General features: G+C 37.0%; 1 protein-coding gene across 2 annotated transcripts; it reads left to right on the top strand.

Annotated features, from left to right (window-relative positions):
• The first annotated feature begins 366 nt into the window (after positions 1 to 366).
• On the top strand, positions 367 to 18,633 carry LOC105384340. 2 transcript variants are annotated; one of them, XM_048622593.1, is made up of 4 exons: positions 367 to 859; positions 14,994 to 15,117; positions 17,172 to 17,337; positions 17,615 to 18,633. In XM_048622593.1, exons 1-4 carry the CDS (start codon positions 486 to 488, stop codon positions 17,935 to 17,937), a joined length of 987 nt encoding a protein of 328 aa, XP_048478550.1. In that variant the 5' UTR covers positions 367 to 485; the 3' UTR covers positions 17,938 to 18,633. The 2 variants fall into 2 exon arrangements, with proteins under 2 accessions (XP_048478550.1, XP_048478551.1); XM_048622594.1 differs by having other exon boundaries at positions 368 to 859; positions 14,994 to 15,099.
• The last annotated feature ends 3,228 nt before the right edge of the window (positions 18,634 to 21,861 follow it).

The following is a 21,861-nucleotide window of genomic DNA, read 5'->3' as shown; positions in this document are numbered from 1 at the left end:
GCTAGGCACCTAGAAGTAATATAAGTACCTACATTTTAAAATTGAAGTGTTTATAAACAAACCCATTTCTATCTAAGCTGTTATTAAATATTTAATGTAAGTAGTACGATTAAACAATAGTATAAGTAAAGGTATGCCAAAACAATGTAAGCATTACCCGAACACGAGCAACACCGATCATGTACCTACCAAATTTAAAATAAAAATTTTTTTTTCGCGACACTACGAAAAGTGGGCTCGCGAAACATGCGGAGTGCTCTAGAAAAAGCGCGCCAAACAGAGACGTCAGTCAGCAGATCTTCGGAAGAAAGTGGCTCCGGCGGCGGCGTGGATTACGCAAGTGTGGCGGCTTTCTCTGCACGAGGGGCAAGGCCGGGCCAGTCAGTCGGCGGCCGCAGCGCGCGACGTGCGGCATGGACCGGACCACGTAGGCCCTAAACACGACAACCTTCGAATAAAAAAAATACAAAATTAAAAAAACTAAAATGTCATTCCGAAGATTAATAAGCGCGGTAAGATCAGCGCGGGCGGCGCTGACGCGGGGCGCGCCGATGACGGATGGACTATTGAAATCTCTAGTGTCAGTGTTAGTTATCTGTTGCATCGCGGTGTCGTCTCCTCCGCAGGCGTCGGCCAAGCCCTTCGCCTTCAGCTTCCCGGCGGGCTGGTCGCTGGCGGGGCTGGTGGGCGGGCGGGGGGAGGGCGAGGCGCGGGGCGGCGCGGCGGGGGTGAAGCCCTACACGGGGCGGCGCGTGGCGAATGACTCGCTGCGGATGGTGTACCACCACGACCAGACCGTGGCCGTGGTGGAGCTGGGCCGCGGGAAGCTGCTGCTCAACTGCGAGCTCATCGAGACCATGTGAGTACCAGCAGCTGCCAGAGGGCGGCGGCGGCGAGGGTCTAGGAATGTGAGGGTTCAGGTGTCAAGTGTTTCAGTTTCTAGATAGGTCAATGCAGCCGACTCTGAGGGGACACTTGGAAATCCATCTGACATAGACTGTGTGAACTTCATTTTTAACCGACTTCAAGGAAGAGTTTCTCAATTCGTCGGGATCTCTTTTTTCCATATTCAAAATTATAGTTTTCATAGAGCTAATATTGTAAAATGTTTATATGCCTAATTCTTAAAAAAAAAAGTAAAAAAATGTCGGCTCCGTACAAATTCCGGCAAAAAATAATATAACACTGAAAGTGGGACACCCAATCCAGTTCCCCGCGCAACGTTTTAGCTATAAATTTTTATACTCCAAAAACTTCGAAAACTTTTGTCCCCCTCTCACTAAACACTACTTTAATTAATAAAAAAAACCCCGGTAGCTTTTAATTCGTGAAGTTTAACAGTTATGTAAATATGCATTAGATTCATGAAGTTAACTTGCTATCATTCATTTCATTTCACACTTTCTACACACCAGAATATTATTCATTGGATCTTCCTTATAGATACAACAACATTGAGAAACAACAAAACAGAATTTTAAAAATTGAGGCTGAACGTATCAAGTTTATCCGCAACGTTTACATAATTTTATTATTCAACAACATACCGTTTTTAAGTCATTCGGTCAATTTAACGGTAAAATACGGTCATTATGCTGTAAAAAAATATGTTAGTCTCCAACAGGTCAACCTAACTGCCTGTAGGTCCTACCTAGTGCTCACAACTGAGGCTAGCGGCTATTATAATAAGTAGCGCACAAAGAAATCCTCTGTAGGTATCGCCACTTCTAGATCTGGAGACATCCGGTCCTAAACTTTCCATTCCACTCAATTCCACCTTGGTACCTATATCTAGGTAGACTAGATTCTACATATTCAACACTGTCATGAAAGTGGGAAATAGCTAGGCTTTGTTGAAGTGATAATTTTGACAGATCGTTAATAACGATCGTTAAAAATACATCATTGGGATGTTAAAATAACGAAGATTGTGATAACTAGCAATGTGATTTGGTAGCTGATTAATAAATAGATAGGTAAGTAACTATTAGGTTTAATAAAGTTGAACAAAGGAGAAATTTTCTGGAAACCGGATGTTTACTTACGGGTAGCATTAGCAACAATACCATGTAAGTAGTATGTAAGTCAAGCCATTAAAGATTATAGCATACAAGTTGGCATGACGTCTCTGTTGCGTGCTTAAATAGTCTGGGGCAAATGCATAATACAAATTGATAACGCATTCTTTAAAATTATAAAGTTGTAGATTGTCCTAGAAAGTATGTGTAGTTTGCAGCTGTGGCTGTTAAATATAAATATATGCAAAATAAAATAAAATTTAAAACATTCTGAACGTTATTTCCATGTTTTGGCACGGTTTTCGCCAGCTGCGTTTTTACTTTCCAGTAAACTACCCGGAAACTTGGGATAACTGCACCACATGCATTTTTTTCCTAGACTTTTAAATAGGTAAGGAATAAAATTACTAAATACTGCCCTTACCGGTTCAGTAATATGTAAGTACATAGATTACCTAGAAAGGTATTAAGCAGGTTTGTAAACAATTTGAGAAACTTTTGCTTGTAAGTAGGTACTTAATTACCACCCCAATCTTGTCATATTTCTATCGGGTACTATGGTACTTAGGTGCTATGATTAGCCTAGTTAATACGAGTCTGTATATAACAAATATATATAAAATAAGTAAATAGCCCAATTAAAGGGCCCAACTAAAGAGTGAATGCTATGCTGACTGACTGAACCTTAATAATTAACCCACGACCGTTCAGGCCACAAGTACCTAACCTACAAAACATAGTTAGATTGTTACCCAACATTCATATATCCTCTTCGCCACGACAGCGACACTAGCCAGCAACCTTCAGCACGCCTCCTCATTACCGTGGACGATCTATAATTCAGGAGCCAGCACAAGTCCTTGTGAAACTCCGGCTGTTTTGTATGCCGCGCGGCACGAGTGTGTGTGCAAAGACTCAGTGATTAGATGATACTTACTTGGATTGAAACAAGCATAAATACGAAACGGAACTACTACTAAACGAAATAAAAAGGGTTAGCCTTTGGCATTTACAATTTTATCTAGATCTAGACCCCTAGAACGACGAGTTTCAACAAGCACAGTGCGAAAAACGTAAAATCTCGCAAACCATGTAGGTTTACGAGGGCCATAAAAAATATTTTTTCTGTCACATTTGTCTGCTGTAGTATCTACCTAATTCTAGGAGTTCCTGTATTTACGGGTACCAAAATATGTACAGTCAGCCACGCAGATAGATACTGACCCCGGCCAAAACAAAAATCATTGCACAGACTGTACGCAAAACAACCCCAATCGCCAAAGTCCAATAGAAATCTGATGAAGAAACTATACTTAGACATTCTTTAAGTTTTACACATTAAATAAATTTGTAAGTACCTACTTAAACCACTTCAGTTTAAATTGATTAGATTGCTCAAGCATATTTGTCCGATTAATCCATAATCACTTTCGTTGTCATCACGACACGACATGATTGAACATTGCGCATGTTATACGCCTTTCTGTTTGTCCATATAGAGTGAACATTCTGTTTCGTGACTGCATCACTGATAAAAAAATTAAAAAAGTCTCGTAAAAATCTTATTTTTTTGTTAAATTTATTTTAATAAAAAAATATATATACAAAAGAATTATGTAAACAGTATGTTTATCCCTTCGGAAATCGGAAAGGCTAGCAAAAGAGGAAGGAATGGTGAAGACATTTCAATACTAGATTTAACCCGACTGCATCCGCGGGCAGAAGCTAGTGTCTAATAAATACGCGTGATTATAACCATTTGCGTGACAAAATGACTCGTCTGTTACATTATAATTAAATAATAGACCTCATATTATGCCACACTATCGTTTAAGATCATCATGTGTGATGACTTCGCTTCGCACGCAACGGCTAAATTCAAGATCATTGTCGAATGACGTATGTAATAGTATGTATGCACTTAAAATTTAAATTAACACATTAGTTATGCTAAATTTTAAATATACTTAATAATAAAAGAAAAAAAAACTAGAGCAAAATAAGAGTTTTTATTTCCTTCATTTATAATACTGGCTTAATGACCGCTTCTTAAGAAGGTGTAACGGTAACGAGATTTTAACTAATATTAGTTGCAGAAAGTGTTGAAGTTTGAATTCCATAACTTTTTGAATAATAGCAACGTAGCAGTCTGGCCATGCCAGTTCATAATTAAACTGCCTTTTAATTCTAAACCAAGACGAAATTTATACGCACTTACCTAGTCCATGCCTAATCTTAATAACCAATTTCACGGTAGACAACAACATAATTTTAATTTTACATAATATTCATAAGAATTTTCAATCAAAAAGTTCTTACTTTAACTACTTCCTAACTACGAGTATATGTAAGTATACTTATAGTAAGTACAAGTAGCATAACACTATGTTTTTAAATCAGGATTCCGAATAGTTAAATTCTATCTGAACAAGTTTAGTTTCCACCAATCGTTGCATTGTTGACAACATCGGACAATATTATGTTCGGTTAGTACTCGCCTCGGCGTACAATAGGGGACACTGAAGACGACGCCAGCGGCGGAGGTCGGGTGTTGCTACGCGAGATGTACAGAACGTGCACAAGTGCTGCATGGGATTAGCAAAGAGATTTATGATATTGTTTATTAGTGTATGTAGAGAATAGTAGATACAGGAGACAGGTCATAGGTAAGTAGGTACTTTCTAAGTATAATTTGTAATTCGAGCTAGGAGCTAAGTGATTCTAACACAAATTCATCGATGAATCAACAATGACTTTTATCACCTCAATGATGAGATGTTATTTTAAAAAGTACTTACCTAAGTTGCTGAAAACTCTAATATTTAATAACCTTAGGTCACGATAGTTTGCAAAAAACTAGAAAGCAGTTTTTTATTATTTATGTTAGGTTAGGTAACGAGTTCTGTGAGTAGGACATACATTATAATGACGCGTTTTTCACTATTGTATAATCGAAAGTCCTGTTAAGATCGTGTATGTAATATTTGTTTTGGTAGTGAGTCATTTGCACCAGTCTTCACCAACATCAGTCAAAGTTTTTTCTTAACCATTTTCACTATTTAGTGGTGCATGAAAGCCGGTGCGTGGACCCTGTGGAATCAAAAGATTTAAGAAATCTGATAACCCAGAAGAAGTGATTGTTTGATGGTTACTCTAGTAATACTAACAAAATAGAGTCATAGCGAAGTTTTTCGTGTTATAGAGTGACCCCCTAGTGCTTCTTCTACATCGTTCTAGAAGAGTCTGGTGAGTTCTGAAGCTGGTTCACTGATTGGATCATTGAGCCATTACCGCGGCGCGCGACGGAATGTGTTATGCGAGAACTAGCTATTTCCAAATATTTAGGCGATTAGCAAACCCGCAACATACGCAACACCCTAATTCTATTTATTATGAACACGTGATGAGGATAGTCGAGGGCATGAGTGTGATGGCGCTGCAGCTGCTTGGGCAAGGGTTTTTCTAGCATTGGAAGATGATGATGAACCCAAATACTAAGTAGATACGTATATTGTGTCAAAATATATTTGCTATCTAGTATACCTACCTACGGTCATTAGTTCATCGTTTCGCATGATTGCATAATTAAGTAAGTACCTATGGGTGTTAATCGTTCGGTAGTTTAGCCTTAATTAGTGTAGGTATGAAGGTAATGTGTGTAGTAAATAAGGTTTGCGGAGTGGAATGGGTGAAAATTAAGAAATTCTTGACGATATCGTGTTCTCTATTTTGATTGTGATGATTTTTACACTGTGTCGTAGAGTCAATCGAAAAATCATACAGTGAATAAATTTGTATCTTTTCCATATGGACTTACTGTATTTACTCATTCAAATAATTTGTACACAAAATACCTACAGCCGATTCCGAAGCTACCAAATTCAAATTTAGCAATATCAAAACATAATAATAAATCTTGTAAAGGTTTAGTGTCACAGAATCTTTCCTAACAGCCATTGTCGCAACAAAGTGGCTGGTTCCGTGCGGCATGACTCGGGGCTACAATTGGTCGGCCGATGCTCACGTGTGGGTGGCTCGAGGCGCTCACGTGACAGACAGACGGACGGACCACTGTCGATTGTATGTCTACAATGTGTAACACTCATTAAAAAAAAAACACACACACGCACTCACGCCTTGTACTAATGTACTCCCTTGCGGGGTAGGCAGAGGTGCATTGCTGCACCCACTTTTCGCCAGAGTGTTATGTTAGTCCCAATGTAATAGGGGGCGGGCCTATTGCCATTTTACGGGCACATCCAAGACCCGAGGACAAATATCTGTGTTTAAACAAATATCTGCCCCAGCCGGGAATCGAACCCGGGACCATCGGCTCAGTAGTCAGGGTCACTAACACTCATTAAATTATTTCTATAGGTGCATATAGGTATATACTAAGTATAGATTATGCAATGATATTCTAATATAATATCCTAACGTCCAAACCTAACCTTAAACCAACGTTTAAAAAAAACTCGACATTCAACAGTAAAAGTCGCATAGGTACTTAAATAACTTTTGACTAAGCTAATTTTGATAAAACATGTCTAAAAAGACTCGGTAACATTTGACACAAAAAAAACAAATCTTAAATCGGTGATCTATATGCTGGGAGCTATGGCTATCACAGACAGATACGCGTGTACACAGACTGTAAACTTATAACACCTCTCTTAATCTTCGGAGTCATTAGAGTTTTAAACTCTGAATTAAAGTAGGTTAATCTGTGATTCCGGAAGCGGAAGTAGCAGAGCCTGCTTCATCTAGTCGAGAGATTTATATACTTACGTGCGCAAACTTTTAATTGTTAAAAGCTAGCTTTAAGTTGTTCTTTCGATTTCGCTAGAGCTTTTTCGCCAAACTAGTTAGTTATTATTCTGTGCTAAAGCTAAAGTTTGTGGGTATCGGATTTTATAACAACTATGATTATTATGTTAAGTATGATTAATTACTTAATTATAATTAAGTACCTAAGTATATTTTATTACCAACAATAAATTATTTATTTTACGATTATTCCTTTGATATTGGATATTGCATCTACTCGTGGTGTATCTAACCGCGACCAATCAATTAAGTGCTTATGTAATTCTATTCTGTTATGAAACCAATTCATATTTTTATCAAAAATCCAATTTATCCTGGCCTTGTCTAGTGAAGGTATTTGATAACTCAGAGGATGTCCTTGTGCTAGTTAAGTTGTGGTTTCACAAACCGACTATAGTGAAGATAAACATAAATAACTAACCGCCAATCTCAAAACTTAAGTATCGGGTGACCACACAACCAAGGATCTGCTAAACATCATAATTTATTTCTGGGTATCCTAGCTAGGTGCTTATTAACTGTAGTGTGCAATGAACTCTGCATATTCTGCAGGTTCATACATCATTTTAGGGTTAGGTTTTTAATCATCTGTGTACTTTCAGGTAGAATAATAATTCGTTCAGGGAGTCACTGTATCTTAAGCAATATTAAGTTTCAGGAAGCTGCTGCATTTACCACGAATCTGTCTCGATATACCCATATGCAGGTTACTACCTTGATTTGTTACCGATTGCATGAAAACAATGCAGGCTATAACAGCTCTCTTTCATTTCGGTATTTGTAATGCTAGAGAAAACCCTCCGTACCTACTACGAAGTTATTTTTATTTATTTAAAATATTAATCAAAAATCTACAGTATTATAGTGACTTATACATGTAGTTGAGTGTACTTCTGAGAGCCGATGGCACAGTATTGTAGAAACAACATAACAAGAGAAAATGTTTGGAAAGCGTCGTCGTCGTCGGGAACTCCCATTATGGGGAGCTCTTGAACTTGCTCTGTTTTCTTTTCTTGTTGCTTGTATTGTAGAGATTACATTTCACACTGAATCTATGTCAGATAGACAGACATTTATAAACGTATATTTCCTTTTGGGCCTTAGCCTAACTAAGTAAGTAGATAAACGTAAAAAATGGGAATATTATTAGCTAATTCTGACATATATGTATATACACAAATGTGTACATATACATTATTTGCTATCCCGTCGTCATCGTATCGGCATCGGCAGTCGACATCAATAAATGATTTATTGGCGGCTTGATTTGCTGAATTAACTGTGAATGAACTTCGCTCCGATACCGACAGCATCATTGAAATTGAACATATAATTTGCATGGAAACAACACGAGCACACAACAGTGAACTAGTTGGCACTCCTTTCTTTCAGCATATCAGCGTTTTTCATAGTGACTTCTATACAGCCCCAAAATTTAGTTTATGGTTTTGTTTTTCCTCACCTTCGGAGCGCTGCGGTAACCACGGCTCTTTCTCGTAGATGACAAAACTGCCTGCGCTAGTAGCAAGAGCACGTTATTAATATCTCTATAGATAAGTTAATTACATTTTTCAAGAATTTCAAGTTATTCCTTCAAATACCTAACCTATGTGTTCGCTCGAGCCGAGATTCGCATAAACGGCACAAGCGTCAGTGGTGGTCATCAACACATTTAAAATTAAAATGACTTCGTAAGCAGCAAATAAACAATATTATACCGTTTATTTGTGATCGTAAAAAGGTGCTAATACATAAATATAGTACTTAATTACCTTGATAATGCCGTCCAATAAATAATAAACTCTCCCGCGGACATTATTCGACGATGCATAATGAGCTTCAAAGATTTTAACTAAATCTATTTTAATGGCTTGAAAAGATTCCAAGAAAGAAATTAAATAAGTTTCAGTAACGACATTCCTACCGACTTAAACTCAGTTCTATATTGCCTTAAATTACATGGATATATTGTTAGTCTTATGTTAAACTACTTCTTTATATTTAACTACACTCTAGTTAAATAATATTATCAATGCATTGCATTTCAACATTCGATTTCATCATTTAATGAAAAAAGTTTACGTTTCGTCCAAACTATTATGAGAAATTATCATAATACTTTTGACAGAAAACGTAAACTTTTTTCATCATTTTCGCTAGAGTATCTGTATGCAAAAATGCCACTTTGTATATGAAAAATAAACAGCAAACTTTCATAACTAGTTTAAAGGTACCATCAAACTCGTACTAGTCGTGCGGACATGCGCTGGTATTATTTATTCACGAGGATTCGATCGACATCCGCTGACTCGCGCAAGTTCACGGCAAACCTCATTTCCTGCTGAATGCCACAAACTAAGTTGTATCTACAACTAGTCGGTCAACCAATGTCCTTCGATATATTTACTGATTGCTACTGCTTTTCAAGGAGAATTTGATGTTCATACTAAGTACCTACTTACTTATAAATCTACTGTACTATAACGTAATAACTTAAGTACTTCGATTAAATTTATTATGGTTTTTGAGTTTAAAACGAGCCAAACCTGAAAAATACACGAAATATCAATATTTCTCTTCATAAGTACCTACCTATACATAACTCATTATATTTAAATCGATCGTAATGAAATGTTAACTTCCTTGCGGAACTTCAGTTTAGCAAATAAACGGTTCATTTGGTGTTATGCAGACAATTCGTGCGTTCACTAAATTAAAGTAATATTATAGAGTACTATCTAAATTCTATGTATGTAATAATATTTATTGAGGTTCGATTCATGAATGTATGTAAGTACATCTAGACATGATCTAGGGCTAGAGGTAAGGTATGTACAAGTAGTGTGAAGTTTATAATTAAATCAGACGTTTGCTTTAAATACTAAGCATCTATGCTTATGCATATAAATACTGAAAATACATACCTATGCATACCAAGTTAATCAATTTTCCACGGCCACAGATCCTATCAGCGCTGGATGCGGTTAGATAGCAACAAACAACAAACAAATTACATTAAACAAGCATTAGGTATGCACAGAACAGGTATAGCTACCCATTATAAGCCAATTTGTCGTCAGCGAGTGCCCATTCAGGTCAATACCACTCGCCGTGTCTATCTATCCGTCTACAACTCTACACTACATGGTTTATGTAACGAGAAAGTAATAGCCATAGCATCGAATCTCGTAAAGCGTGCACTTTCACGGCCACTTTGTTGCAGAAAGCATAACGCGGAGATTTCAACGTTGATTTGACTTGATTGAACTCTGATATCGCGAAAGAAAAACTGCAGCCTGCTTTAGTAGGTACTTACTAAGGCAAAATGTGTGAAACATTTGTTGTATTTTCAGAATTTCAGAGTTGGTCCTCGAAAGTGGCTCAGGATTATAAATTGTGGGAAGTAAACTGATAAAATTTTCACCTGTAGGTACCTGAGGTAACTACGTCTACCCCTGTATAGTTTATAGCTTATTTATTATTGACGAGGAATAACATTACAAAAAAGGAATAAGTATATGAAACTTTTTGCCGCGTATAATTTAATTTCATTTCATAACCACAACATACGGCATTTCCATTACAATCACAGAGCAAAACCAATGGCTCACAGATTAAGGTCATCAGCTGAGTCTGTGATTCGTTTTGTTAGTTGGATTACGAGGTATTACCGCGCATCCGGCCAGTGACCCTGGATTTACTTTCACTGGGTAAAACTCTATCACATACAATGGATTACGTTTTTTGTGGCATTATTTTCTATACGGGTATGGTTTTCTGTGTGCATCTGTCTCGTTTTCGTGTATTTTCTCTAGGTATATCTATGAGTTGCTGGCATAACGTCGGGCCGCCGCTACGCCGCTCCGAGCCTACGCTTTCAACCTACTTGCGTTACGCCGCTCCTCGCTTATGAAGTACTTTCGTTATGCCGCGCGTAACATTTTCAAGTTAAGGGGATGCCCTCCTATAAACATTTAATTTTTTTACTAATATTAGATACATAGATAGATAGAATATTCTTCGTTTGTACACACACATATGAAACATAACTTAACATATGTACAAAACTGGCAGTCTTATCGCTTAAAGCGATTTTTCAAGAAAACCATAGGGATGAAAGATATTTATGATCAAAGAAGTGTACTAAATAATCAATAAATAAATGATGCAGGCATACATGACATATATACTGATATGATTTAGTATAGCTACAATTTTGAAATGTACTTCAATATTGTAACTTTTTCATTACTTGTATGTATTTAAAAAATCACGTATATACTATGCATATAATGCACAAGTTCATAGATATTTACAGGTAGATTAAAATTTCCAATTGTCTACCAGTATATTTCACAAAAATATACCTCTGAACTCATACAAAAACATACCTAAAACAACTCCCCCTAAACAACTCCCCAAAACACCTTACGATTGCTGAGATATTTACAGATATAAATTTACAAATTAATTGTCTACCAGTATATTTCACAAAAATATACCTCTGACCTCATACAAAACATACCAAAAACAACTCACCAAAACACCTTACGATTGCCGAGATATTTACAGATTTAAATTTCCAAATTAAAATGTCTACCAGTATTTTTCACAAAAATATACCTCTGCCCTCATACAAAAATATATCTAAAACAACTCCCCAAAGCACCTTACGATTGCCGAGATATTTACAGATTTAAATTTCCAAATTAAAATGTCTACCAGTATTTTTCACAAAAATATACCTCTGCTCTCATACAAAAATATATCTAAAACAACTCCCCAAAACACCTTACACTTTTTTTTATATATAAAAATTTTTCCCAAAATAGTTGTCTATGAAAATTGCAGTAGATAGAGCAATACAACACATATGAACAACACATATGAATTGTACTTACATATATCTATACCTAACCTATATACTATATAAATCATATTATACTTTATGTATGTATCTAATACAATAAATATAGGTATTAAACATAATGTATAATACTACGTATATAATATAATACAATATTTACCTACTAATACATAGTAAGTTAAAGTCAAAACATACAGTTTAAACCTTTAATACAATGTTAGGAATTAAATATTTCGACATAGCATGCCCTTAAGTGAATAAAATTGCGGAGCGGCGTAGTGAAAGTCCTCTGTAGGCGGGAGCGGCGTGCCGAAAGTAGCTTGTAGGCGTGGAGCGGCGTAGCGACGGCCCGACGTTAAGCCACTAAGCCATATCTATACCTATACCGTTAAGTTCGATAAGTAAGTACTTCATGTTCCTTGACCTATCTATAGATACGATGATACTGTATTTTAAAGTTAGTAAATATCATGTGGTTTTGGGTGATTCTTCGGGGACCGTATTTTCGACGGCGTTGAGGATATCTCTGTAACCAATTAAGATAATACCACGTAATTTTTTTTCAATACAATCTAGCTCTATCTCTATTTGTAACCAATCTCATTTTTTCAGTAAATGTTGTTTCAGTACTGAAAAAAATTATTTGAAGTGTGTTATTCTGATTCATATAGGGCGTCCGTTTGCCAGCTTGAGAAACAAAATGTTTAGTATCACATTTCCCTTTTAATTTATTAACATAAATTAAATTTTTATCAAAGGGCAATGAGTTTTCCTTTCACAAAAAAATATTTAGTACTTATAAATACGTAAGTTTTTTTATGAATAAATAATTAAGGAGTGTCCGGCATGTAGTACTGATTCATATGTCGTAACATGTTGATGACCATACTTGGTCTTGTAGTGGCAATGGGAGTCTGGTTGTCCGCTCGCTGGAAGCCAGCTTTCCAACGCACCAGCCAGTAGATGGAGGTGCTCCTAGAAGGCCTACATCCAGGTGAAAAGAAGGTCATAATCTGATTCATATGGTCTTGGTTCAGGTACCCTTCTGATTAATATGTCTCCTGTAAAAAATATATTTTCTGAGTATGATTCTTCAATATGAGTTTCATGTAGTACTCTTGGGTTACAGATTTATGAAAAAAATATTCAGCACTGTAGTGTGTATGTATTACGAACTACCTAAGGTTTTATGCAAAATCCTGATTCATATGTATATGATTCATACGGTAAAAAAACTCATCCTATACAGGATGTTCCAAAAGTTTACGTCATGCTTTGGAAGGCTGATAGAACACCTTAGGAGTGACCAGAATATTGCTATATGACCTCAGTAAAATGTCGATAGTTTTTGAGATATTGACACTTTTATAAATTTACTGTCTCTGTGGTCTAGTGGTAGAAGCTTAGCTTCATGACCCAGAGGTCCCGGGTTCGATTCCCGGGTGGGACCATCAATTTGTGTTTCTAAATTGTGGTTCTAAGTTTGGCTAGGACATAGAAGGCTGATCACCTGATGTCCGAAACAGTTAAAACGATCCATGCTGTCGGATGGGCATGTAAAGCAGTCGGTCCTGCGCCTAGCTCTCTCCAGTCGTGTCGGTCAATCCGTCCCATTGGGCTATGAGAGTGATGGAACAGAGAGTGCTCCTGTGTACTGCGCACACACTTGGGCACTATATAAACTACTCCTGCGTAGATGGCTGATCTCAATTGAGATTGGCCGCCGTAGTCGAAATTCGGCTAGGAGGACATTATTATTATTATTATTAAATTTTCTGAAAATTGTCGCCCTAGACCAGTTTTTTGCATGTCACTGGTACAAAATTCAATATTTTTAGTTTGAATTTTATTTTGCGTAACCTTCTATAGTTCTTCTATTGATGACAGTCCAAGAAGATTACCAGAAATGTTGTATCTTAAAAAAAAGATGGTTTTCCTTGGTGTTCTTTTTTCTGTTTCTGATTCATATGGCCACAAAAAATTGTAACGTCAATAACTCAAAAACTACTTGATAAAAACGAGTGCCTTTTCCAATTATATGTTATTTGCTATATCCATTTTCATATAAACATATGTTATAGAGCTAAAAATGAAATTAAAAAATGGCCATATAAATCAGACGAAGAATGGAATTTCGAAGAATCACCCTTTTCAGGTAGACTAGCTTTGCGGTCCGGCTAAGTTCAGCATAGGTATCTGCGTTGTCCAGCCGTGGTCTAGACTATATACATATAGAAATTTAATGAAAAAAAAAGTTACTTAGTAAGTACTTAATGTGGAATTTGGTCCAAATTTTTTGTGAAATTCATTTATTGGCTAAGATTGTTAACTTCACAATCGAGTTCATGGCACACTTCAGGTTCACAAGAAAATGGCGCTATGACATAACCAGGCATGTCATTTAAAACCAGTCGGTTTACTTAACTAACCAGTCCGATCTAGAGAATATTCAGGGCTAAGGTATAAATAAGTATTTGACCTACCAGTCTCGGTTAGGTATTTATAAATACAACATCCAGTTGGCTTTCCAAGATATAAAAATGTATACATTAGTAGATAAAGTAAGTAAAGTATTTAAAAGTAGGTACCTACCTATCTCTATCTAATACTTACACATACACATATTATGTAGATAAGTTTATGTTATAGGACCTTAAGTAATAAAAAAATGCCAATTATATTACAAATCGCCTATAGTCTCATGCCTAATACTTTAGTGTCCTTATGAAAAGGCCATTTAAAACTGTCCAAGGCTCAAAAATTTTACTTAGGTAAGTCCTTGCGGAAATAAACAAGTTTGTACAGTGAAGGATAAAGAAACCCTTTCAGGTAGCATTGTTACTCTGAAAGGGGGTCAGTTTTCTTTGCCCAAGGCTGTACACTGTGTTTAACTCTACATTCCAACGGATATTGGTGTTTCACGAAGTGATTGCTCCACTGTATTGGAAGTCGTGAGATATCGGTACATGCACAGGGCAACTTTCTTCTTGTTTGTGAGTGAACTGTAATCATTGCCTACAAATTTATAGGTATATTTACTGTAGATGATCATCTTTAATAGTGTATATTACTTTTAGTGAAAGTGCAGTCATGGGTAGGTAGGCACTTATTACTTTGGTATTCCTTGACTTTCAATCATTTTACTTTATCCTCATCATCGTCATCAGCCAACACGTAAGCCAGTACCACATAACCCTGCCATTATTGCCTCATCCAATGATCCAACCACACCTTTCATAATAATCAATACCTCACATTAATCCCCTGTCTCCTTGTTCCAGAGATGAGGACGACACGCGTCGCCTGCTGCACCAGCTCAGCCGCATCAACCGGCCGCTGCAGGTCTCCTTCCCGCAGATGATCAAGCTCATGATGCAGTGCCAGCAGGTAACACCCCCACGGAAGGTAGGCAAGATGTTGGACTTGTGCATGATGGGGTAAGGGTTGGGGGTAGAATGATTTTACGGTGTAAGTTGGCAGATTAATAAATTGTGTTGTAACGGTCAGGTGCGTTTGAAAATCTTTTTTTATGTAAGTAGGTATGATAAGAAGTAACTATTTTTATCTTGCATGTTAACTATTTACCTACTTTTGCATTTTATTCTTATGTCTATTGTGTCCGCATATAACGATTTCCATACTATAAATATTTCTTACTAAAACACTAAAACTACGTTTAAAAGTTTATCATGTTATGATAAAATCAGTGTATGATATTTATATATATGCCTATCACATATCACTTAGGTACTTTACTTATAGTCAGCTGGTTGATGGTTCTGTAACGTTTTGTTGAAAGGGCAAGGCTACGTTTGTCGATCACTATTTAATCGAATAGCCATGATCCTTTACCTTCGTCCATCATTAATGACGACTGCCACTTAATTTTAATGTACTTTATGCAAATATTCACATAATGAATAAAGCCATTAAAACGTCATTTAGTACAATATATGTACATCCATTACATACAAAGCCTGTACTTACGAGTACAATGGACATGGCGCGTGGAGAATTATCATTATAAATAAATATTGATCATCCGCCTTGTCTACCTATTGACATACCCACCTAGGCCAGAGCAAAGCCCCCTGCATCATGTGAACCTGACTTGCAGGGCAACCAATACATGTGGTTTTAAGTTTTTGAGAACAATTGGTGGCGTGTTTATCAAGAGGCCCGATTTAGAACAATGGATGCGCATTATCATGACAGCGACGGTAACATGCTTATTCTGATCGGTAATTCCTTTCTGAAGTGAAAGTATGTATTATAAGGTAGACTTCAAGGCTGATCTACACCATCATCATACCAATCACTTTTTCAACATCACCAAAGGTTAACTGGTAGAAAATGCTGCTAGCATTAAGTTCGCCTTTGTAACAATTTATTTTGTTCAATAAAGAGTTTAATAATAATAATAATAATCATCGATTCATCAGCTAGGTTCACCCCATCACATCCGGGCTGGGGCACGGGTCTCCTTCCAGTGAGGAAAGGGTCCGAGTCCACCTCAGCTGGCTTAGTACGGGTGGCTGGATCCCAAGCGAACTTGTGCTGAGATATTGTCGGGTTAGTTTTAAATAGGTAAAATTGTCAGAAGTTTCCAAGCTACCCGAAGGCGTCTGATTGGGCTTCCCGACTGCTATTGAAACCACAAACACACTGTTCTGCATGAATATCGAGTACTGATGTTAGAACTACGCTATATTTTACGTCGGTTTCTTAAACTACCTAAGAGGGGTCAGATTTCTTTCCCGTACTGGTATGTAATATTAGAAAAGCCTCGCTACCCTGAATACACTCCCGTGGACACTATTGGAGCGAAACAATACGCGATGTGGTACCGCGTACGGATCACGAGCATTTTTCCTCGAATTCAGACGGACGTGACTGTACTGTTCATTACATGATCACACTTTCATTGCCAATGTACTGGATTGAACATTCATTTTGAATGACTAAAGTTATTTAGGTAACTACACAGGTTTTTATATTCAAAATAGGATATATTATACACAGTGTAACTACTGTAGTCACGGGTATTCCCCGATAAATGGATGTCCTTGCGTGAGGTTATGGATCTTTATCCTGGGAAAGTCCGTTCGCTACAATCATTTTTATGATCATAATTATATTTTGCAAACAAAAGACATCAACGCGCGCTAGAACTTTCAAAATGTTTGCTCTACCACCATCAATATCCTTTTTTTGTCTATGGTGTTACATAGTACGTAATCTATCTATTAGTATGTTGTTTGTATGTAGGACTAAGTAAAAAGCATATCCTTAACTACATAAATAGAGCCTCCTCGTTATAGGAGAGAGGTTCCTTAGATAGTCCTATCGGGATCCCTTTCTATAGGCTTCCTTCACATAATCACTCACTGGCTGACCATTTTTAAACACCCTCATCAAGATCACCCCTAACACCACTACAATAAGACTTCATCCCCCAGGTGGAGAGTTCAGACGGCGAGGCTGAAACACCCCCCGAGCCGGTGAACTGGCTGGGGGCCGCCGGGGGCGCGGGGGGCGCGGCGCGGGCGCGGCTGGACGCGGGGGGCGCGCACGCCGGCCTGCTGGGGGGCAGCCCGCTGACTCTGCTGCAGGGGATCATACCTGGTGAGTGCTCCTTTAACCTGAGTACTAGGGTAATGTCTACATGAATATTTTGACATATTATCTTAACCTTAACCAATAGCTTTTACTACGGTGGTTTGGTCACCTCCATACACTCCAAGGTGCCCTGCCGTCTCTAAAACCAGATTACTGACGCAAAGGTTCGGACACAACCCGAATCACAGAACATTTCGAATCCAACCCATGGCTCAGGCACTTTTTGACCTGTTGCAGCTTTTTATTTAACCTTTCTAATGTAATCAATTTTGTATGTTTCCAGGCACAAAGTGGTGCGGCACGGGCGACATCGCGGCCAACTACCACGACCTGGGCGCGGCGCGGCGCCTGGACCGCTGCTGCCGCACGCACGACCTGTGCCCCACCAAGGTGCGCGCCTTCTCCCACCGCTACAACCTGACGAACAACTCGCTCTACAGCAAGTCCCACTGCAAGTGTGATGATATGCTCTTCGACTGCCTCAAGGCCACCAACACCTCCGCCGCGCACCTCATGGGACACATCTACTTCAATATCGTCCAAGTGCCGTGTCTGGACGACGCACCCAGCGGACGAAAATTCCGAGACGCTAAACAAGGCTTTTAGTGACATCTAGCGGAGAGTAGCTCAATTAATAAATAGCGCCATCTAGTGGGTGAAAAGGGAATGAATGTAATGTGTAAAGTGCATTTATAAAGCTAGGTTAAAATATTTTTTTATGTAAATATCTTTCTAACATCAGCGTTCACTGATTTAAACTGTAAATAAATTAAAATGAACTGTGATAAGCCTGTGCCTTTTGTCGTAGACAAGATTGAGACACAATAAATCGATGGCGCTATAGTAAATTATGATATGTGGAAAGTGGAAATATGTATTATGTATGGATATCATGGTTACAAGTACCTACCTGCCTAGGCCTAAGTATTGTAGGTAGGTTTCTGTCTCGTCTGTTTTCCGTCTATTAATAATGTACCTATCTACTGTTATTCTATGCTATCTACCTATATTTTTCATTTGACTTCTTGTGCTGTAGTTTTAAGCTAACGTAGGTAGGTAGACATACGCAAAGATCATAATTGAATTAGATAATACTCGTATTTATTTGGATAGTATTGAAACCAGTTAGTATTACCTCTAAGTATATATTTTTATATTCTTATCAGTGTGATATGTAATGAATTGCTATGTGTTACCTTACGAATGTTCTCTCGAAGATATTAAGTACCTATTTATTTTATTAACCTAGTTGTGGTGACATTTGTTTTAACGGATTAAATTACAGATATTTATAAAAATCGTTTTTGTTGTTTTATTTACCCTTCAACTCGGCGAAAGTATTTATGTGTGGTGATGACGAAGAGCGCCTATCTCAGCTATTGCAACACCCAGGCTTGCTACTCCAGTTTACTCGGGAGCTAGGCTGGCTGAGCTGAAATCAAGGGGATATGTACAAAGGTTGCACTCGAGAGAGCCACGTACAGGGCACCCTATTCTATTCTATTCGGACAGTCTTTTGTGGTCTTATACTTACCAAATTTCAAAATCTTTTCAATAGTTTTGTCGTGAAAGAGTAACAGACAGACAGAATAGATAGACACAGTTACTTTAGAATTTGTAATATTAGTTAGGATAAGGATAACGAGCGAAGGGGAGGGTAGTGTAGGTTTTGCGGAGCTAGTGCAGCTACCTACCGCTAGGTACCGTTCCTCCGGCGCCATACAAATTCACGTTTACTCACCGCTTTTAGAACGGAATGAAAACTCACACTCCCCATCAGTGGCGGATTTACAAATTTGCCGCCCGTAGGCCATTAATATTTTGCCGCCCCTACTGACTTTTGAAATTCAATACGTTAGTTTAATTCCGTTATTATAGTACGATTGTGAACTTAATCATATTTCTGTCATTTAATTAGACTATTTTTGCAACCCGCTATCTACTAAAGAGTTTAATGTTAACCTAAAAAGTTTAATTTGACAGGCAAATAAAAAACCCGTGAAAAAACTTTAAAGCTTAAAACATCTGTAAGGTGCAGGTGGGTTATTCCGAAAGGTTTTTGGGTGAGTTGGATACATGTTCGTATTTTGTCAATTTATGAGGACTGGTTGGGTAATTTTGATTCATGTAAGGGCGCTTTGTATACTTGAATATACTACCTAAAACTCTGTTTAACAGACTTCTCTAAATACCCACGTAATTCGTAAATATTTTAGTTTCAAAAGCTCATATTTTTTTCTTTGCACGAGGGTAATTCCGAAAGAATGCGGGTTGTTCCGAAAAACATTTAAAATGAGTTTTAGATAATTTAAGCTAAAGCATCATATGTATTTTTCGATCAGCTATAACCTCGCAAAAACTTATTTCGCAATATTGCCTAGAACTGCCTAAAGGGTGAAATCGCCAAAATTTGTACGTAACAAAAACGTAACAAAAGGGAAACGTTACAAAAAGGAACTATACGGACTCGATCACACTACTATGAATAAATAAAACAATTTTTATTTAATCATCACTACGGCGAAGCGAAAAGGATGGTTATGATTTTGACCGGTACCTATTCAATAATTAAAACACGAACTACTTTCGTAATTTTTGAACAAAAATATTTAAAAAATATATATCTATGAGGTTTTTTTTATTAATTGGATTATTAATTATTTTGGTATTAGGTATCACTAGTTAGGATAATTGAAATTAAACTTCTGTACAACTAATATGTTTTTGTAATTTATTAGTTTAAAAAATGTTGTCAAGTTCTTGTCAGTCTGAATGTGCCCTTAGCTTTCCTTTTTGTAACGTTACAAAGAAAATTGCAACAAAATGGAACAAAAATTCCTACGTTCATAAGCTAAAATTATTTTAACACACGTGGATTTAGTTTTCCGAAAATTTGACTAACTGCATAGTGAACACACTGAAATTATGATTTTACGTGCAGGAATTACTTTGTAAATACTTTCCTTTAACTTAATTTGTCGGTTGTTACAAAGGGGAACACTGAAAAGTCTTTTTTCTTCCGAGTTCACTATAACTTCGATAACGACTACAAACAAAATGGCGGAGACGCGACACTAACGCCACTTCTAAGAAAACTTTTGCTCGTGGTGATGCCAGTAAAATAATTTAGATTTAATACTATTTTATACAAAAAAATACTGTTACAAAGAGCATAACAAAGAAATATGATATTTTTATTAAGATTTAAATTTATGTAAATTTCAATAACCACTGTACAAAATATGATAAAATACAAATAATTTAATACGTTACTTATTCTACTAATATGATTGACCAAAATTTTCTATGTGAAGTTGTTATATTTTTCTCATTTAGTAGGTTTTAGTGCAACCAAGAGAAATGGACAAAAAATGTACAAATTTTGGCGATTTCACCCTAAAAGTACTTAAACACATTTATATGATATTTATAATTCGGAATTACCCGATCCACAGAATTTCATAGTAAAATATTCCAAAATTCGGAATTACCCTGGTTCACTTATTCCGGAAAATACAAAAAAAAATTAAGCTAGGGTTTTTAAACTCCGAATGTAGTGAACAAAAACGACAATCTTTTGGATGAAAAAACAATCAGTTAAGTAACTTAACTAATTTCTTAATTACAATTGGGCAATTCCGAAAATTCAAAAATCCGGATATTTGCACTTTTTAACTAATTTTACGTTTTTACACGCACGGTCGGTCCCAGGCGCCCTGAGTCAACCCAAGCGAGGTAGAAGATTAAGTGGCCATCAATGTGAATGGTTCCACGGTTCAAAGTATGGCTGCGTTTGGAAGAAATCGGCAAAAATCCTGCACCTTAACTTTTAAAAATCGATTTTCAGCAAATTTATTGTCTAAGAACACTCACCCGTAGAACACATGTGATTTAAAAAAAACTAATAAAAATTTAAATCGGTTCATTCGTTCAGCCCCCCTACTCTTGAAAGGCAATGTATTGCGTCTGTCTTTCGTTGTCAACATTTAAAAAATCATAACTTCCCTTCAAAAGCGTTTTTACAATAAAGACTAAAAATACTTATGTAACGGGCTAGGTAATGCCTATTTTAAGAACCTAGAAACAAGAATATAATGCATACAATTTAGAAGTTATTTTACAAAAACGCCAAAAAAGACTTTTTTGGCCAAAATCTAAATGTTGCCAACGTAAGACAGACGCAATACATTGCCTTTCAAGAGTAGGGGGGCAGCGGTGTGCAATGCGAACTGCTATCCAAGTTTGGATAAATAATAATATGCTCCAAATTCTGTTTTCGCAGTAGCAAAGATAGATATTGTATGACTGTAATGATCCATGATCCGGTTTTATCGAAATATTATTACAAGGCGTTTATTAATCGTTTTCGTATTTTATAATAGTAATTTATACATGGATGGTACAGATGATACACGTATAATTAATTATAAAAAACTACTTATTTGCCAAATTTGCCGCCCCTCTCAATCTGCCGCCCTAGGCACTGGCCTTTTTGGCCTATAGGTAAATCCGCCACTGCTCCCCATGCTG

The sequence above is a fragment of the Plutella xylostella genome, chromosome 8, assembly GCF_932276165.1.
Source record: "Plutella xylostella chromosome 8, ilPluXylo3.1, whole genome shotgun sequence".
Lineage (NCBI taxonomy): Eukaryota > Metazoa > Arthropoda > Insecta > Lepidoptera > Plutellidae > Plutella > Plutella xylostella.
The sequence above is the reverse complement of the archived record's forward strand: the minus strand, read 5'-3'. Positions and strand labels throughout refer to the sequence as shown.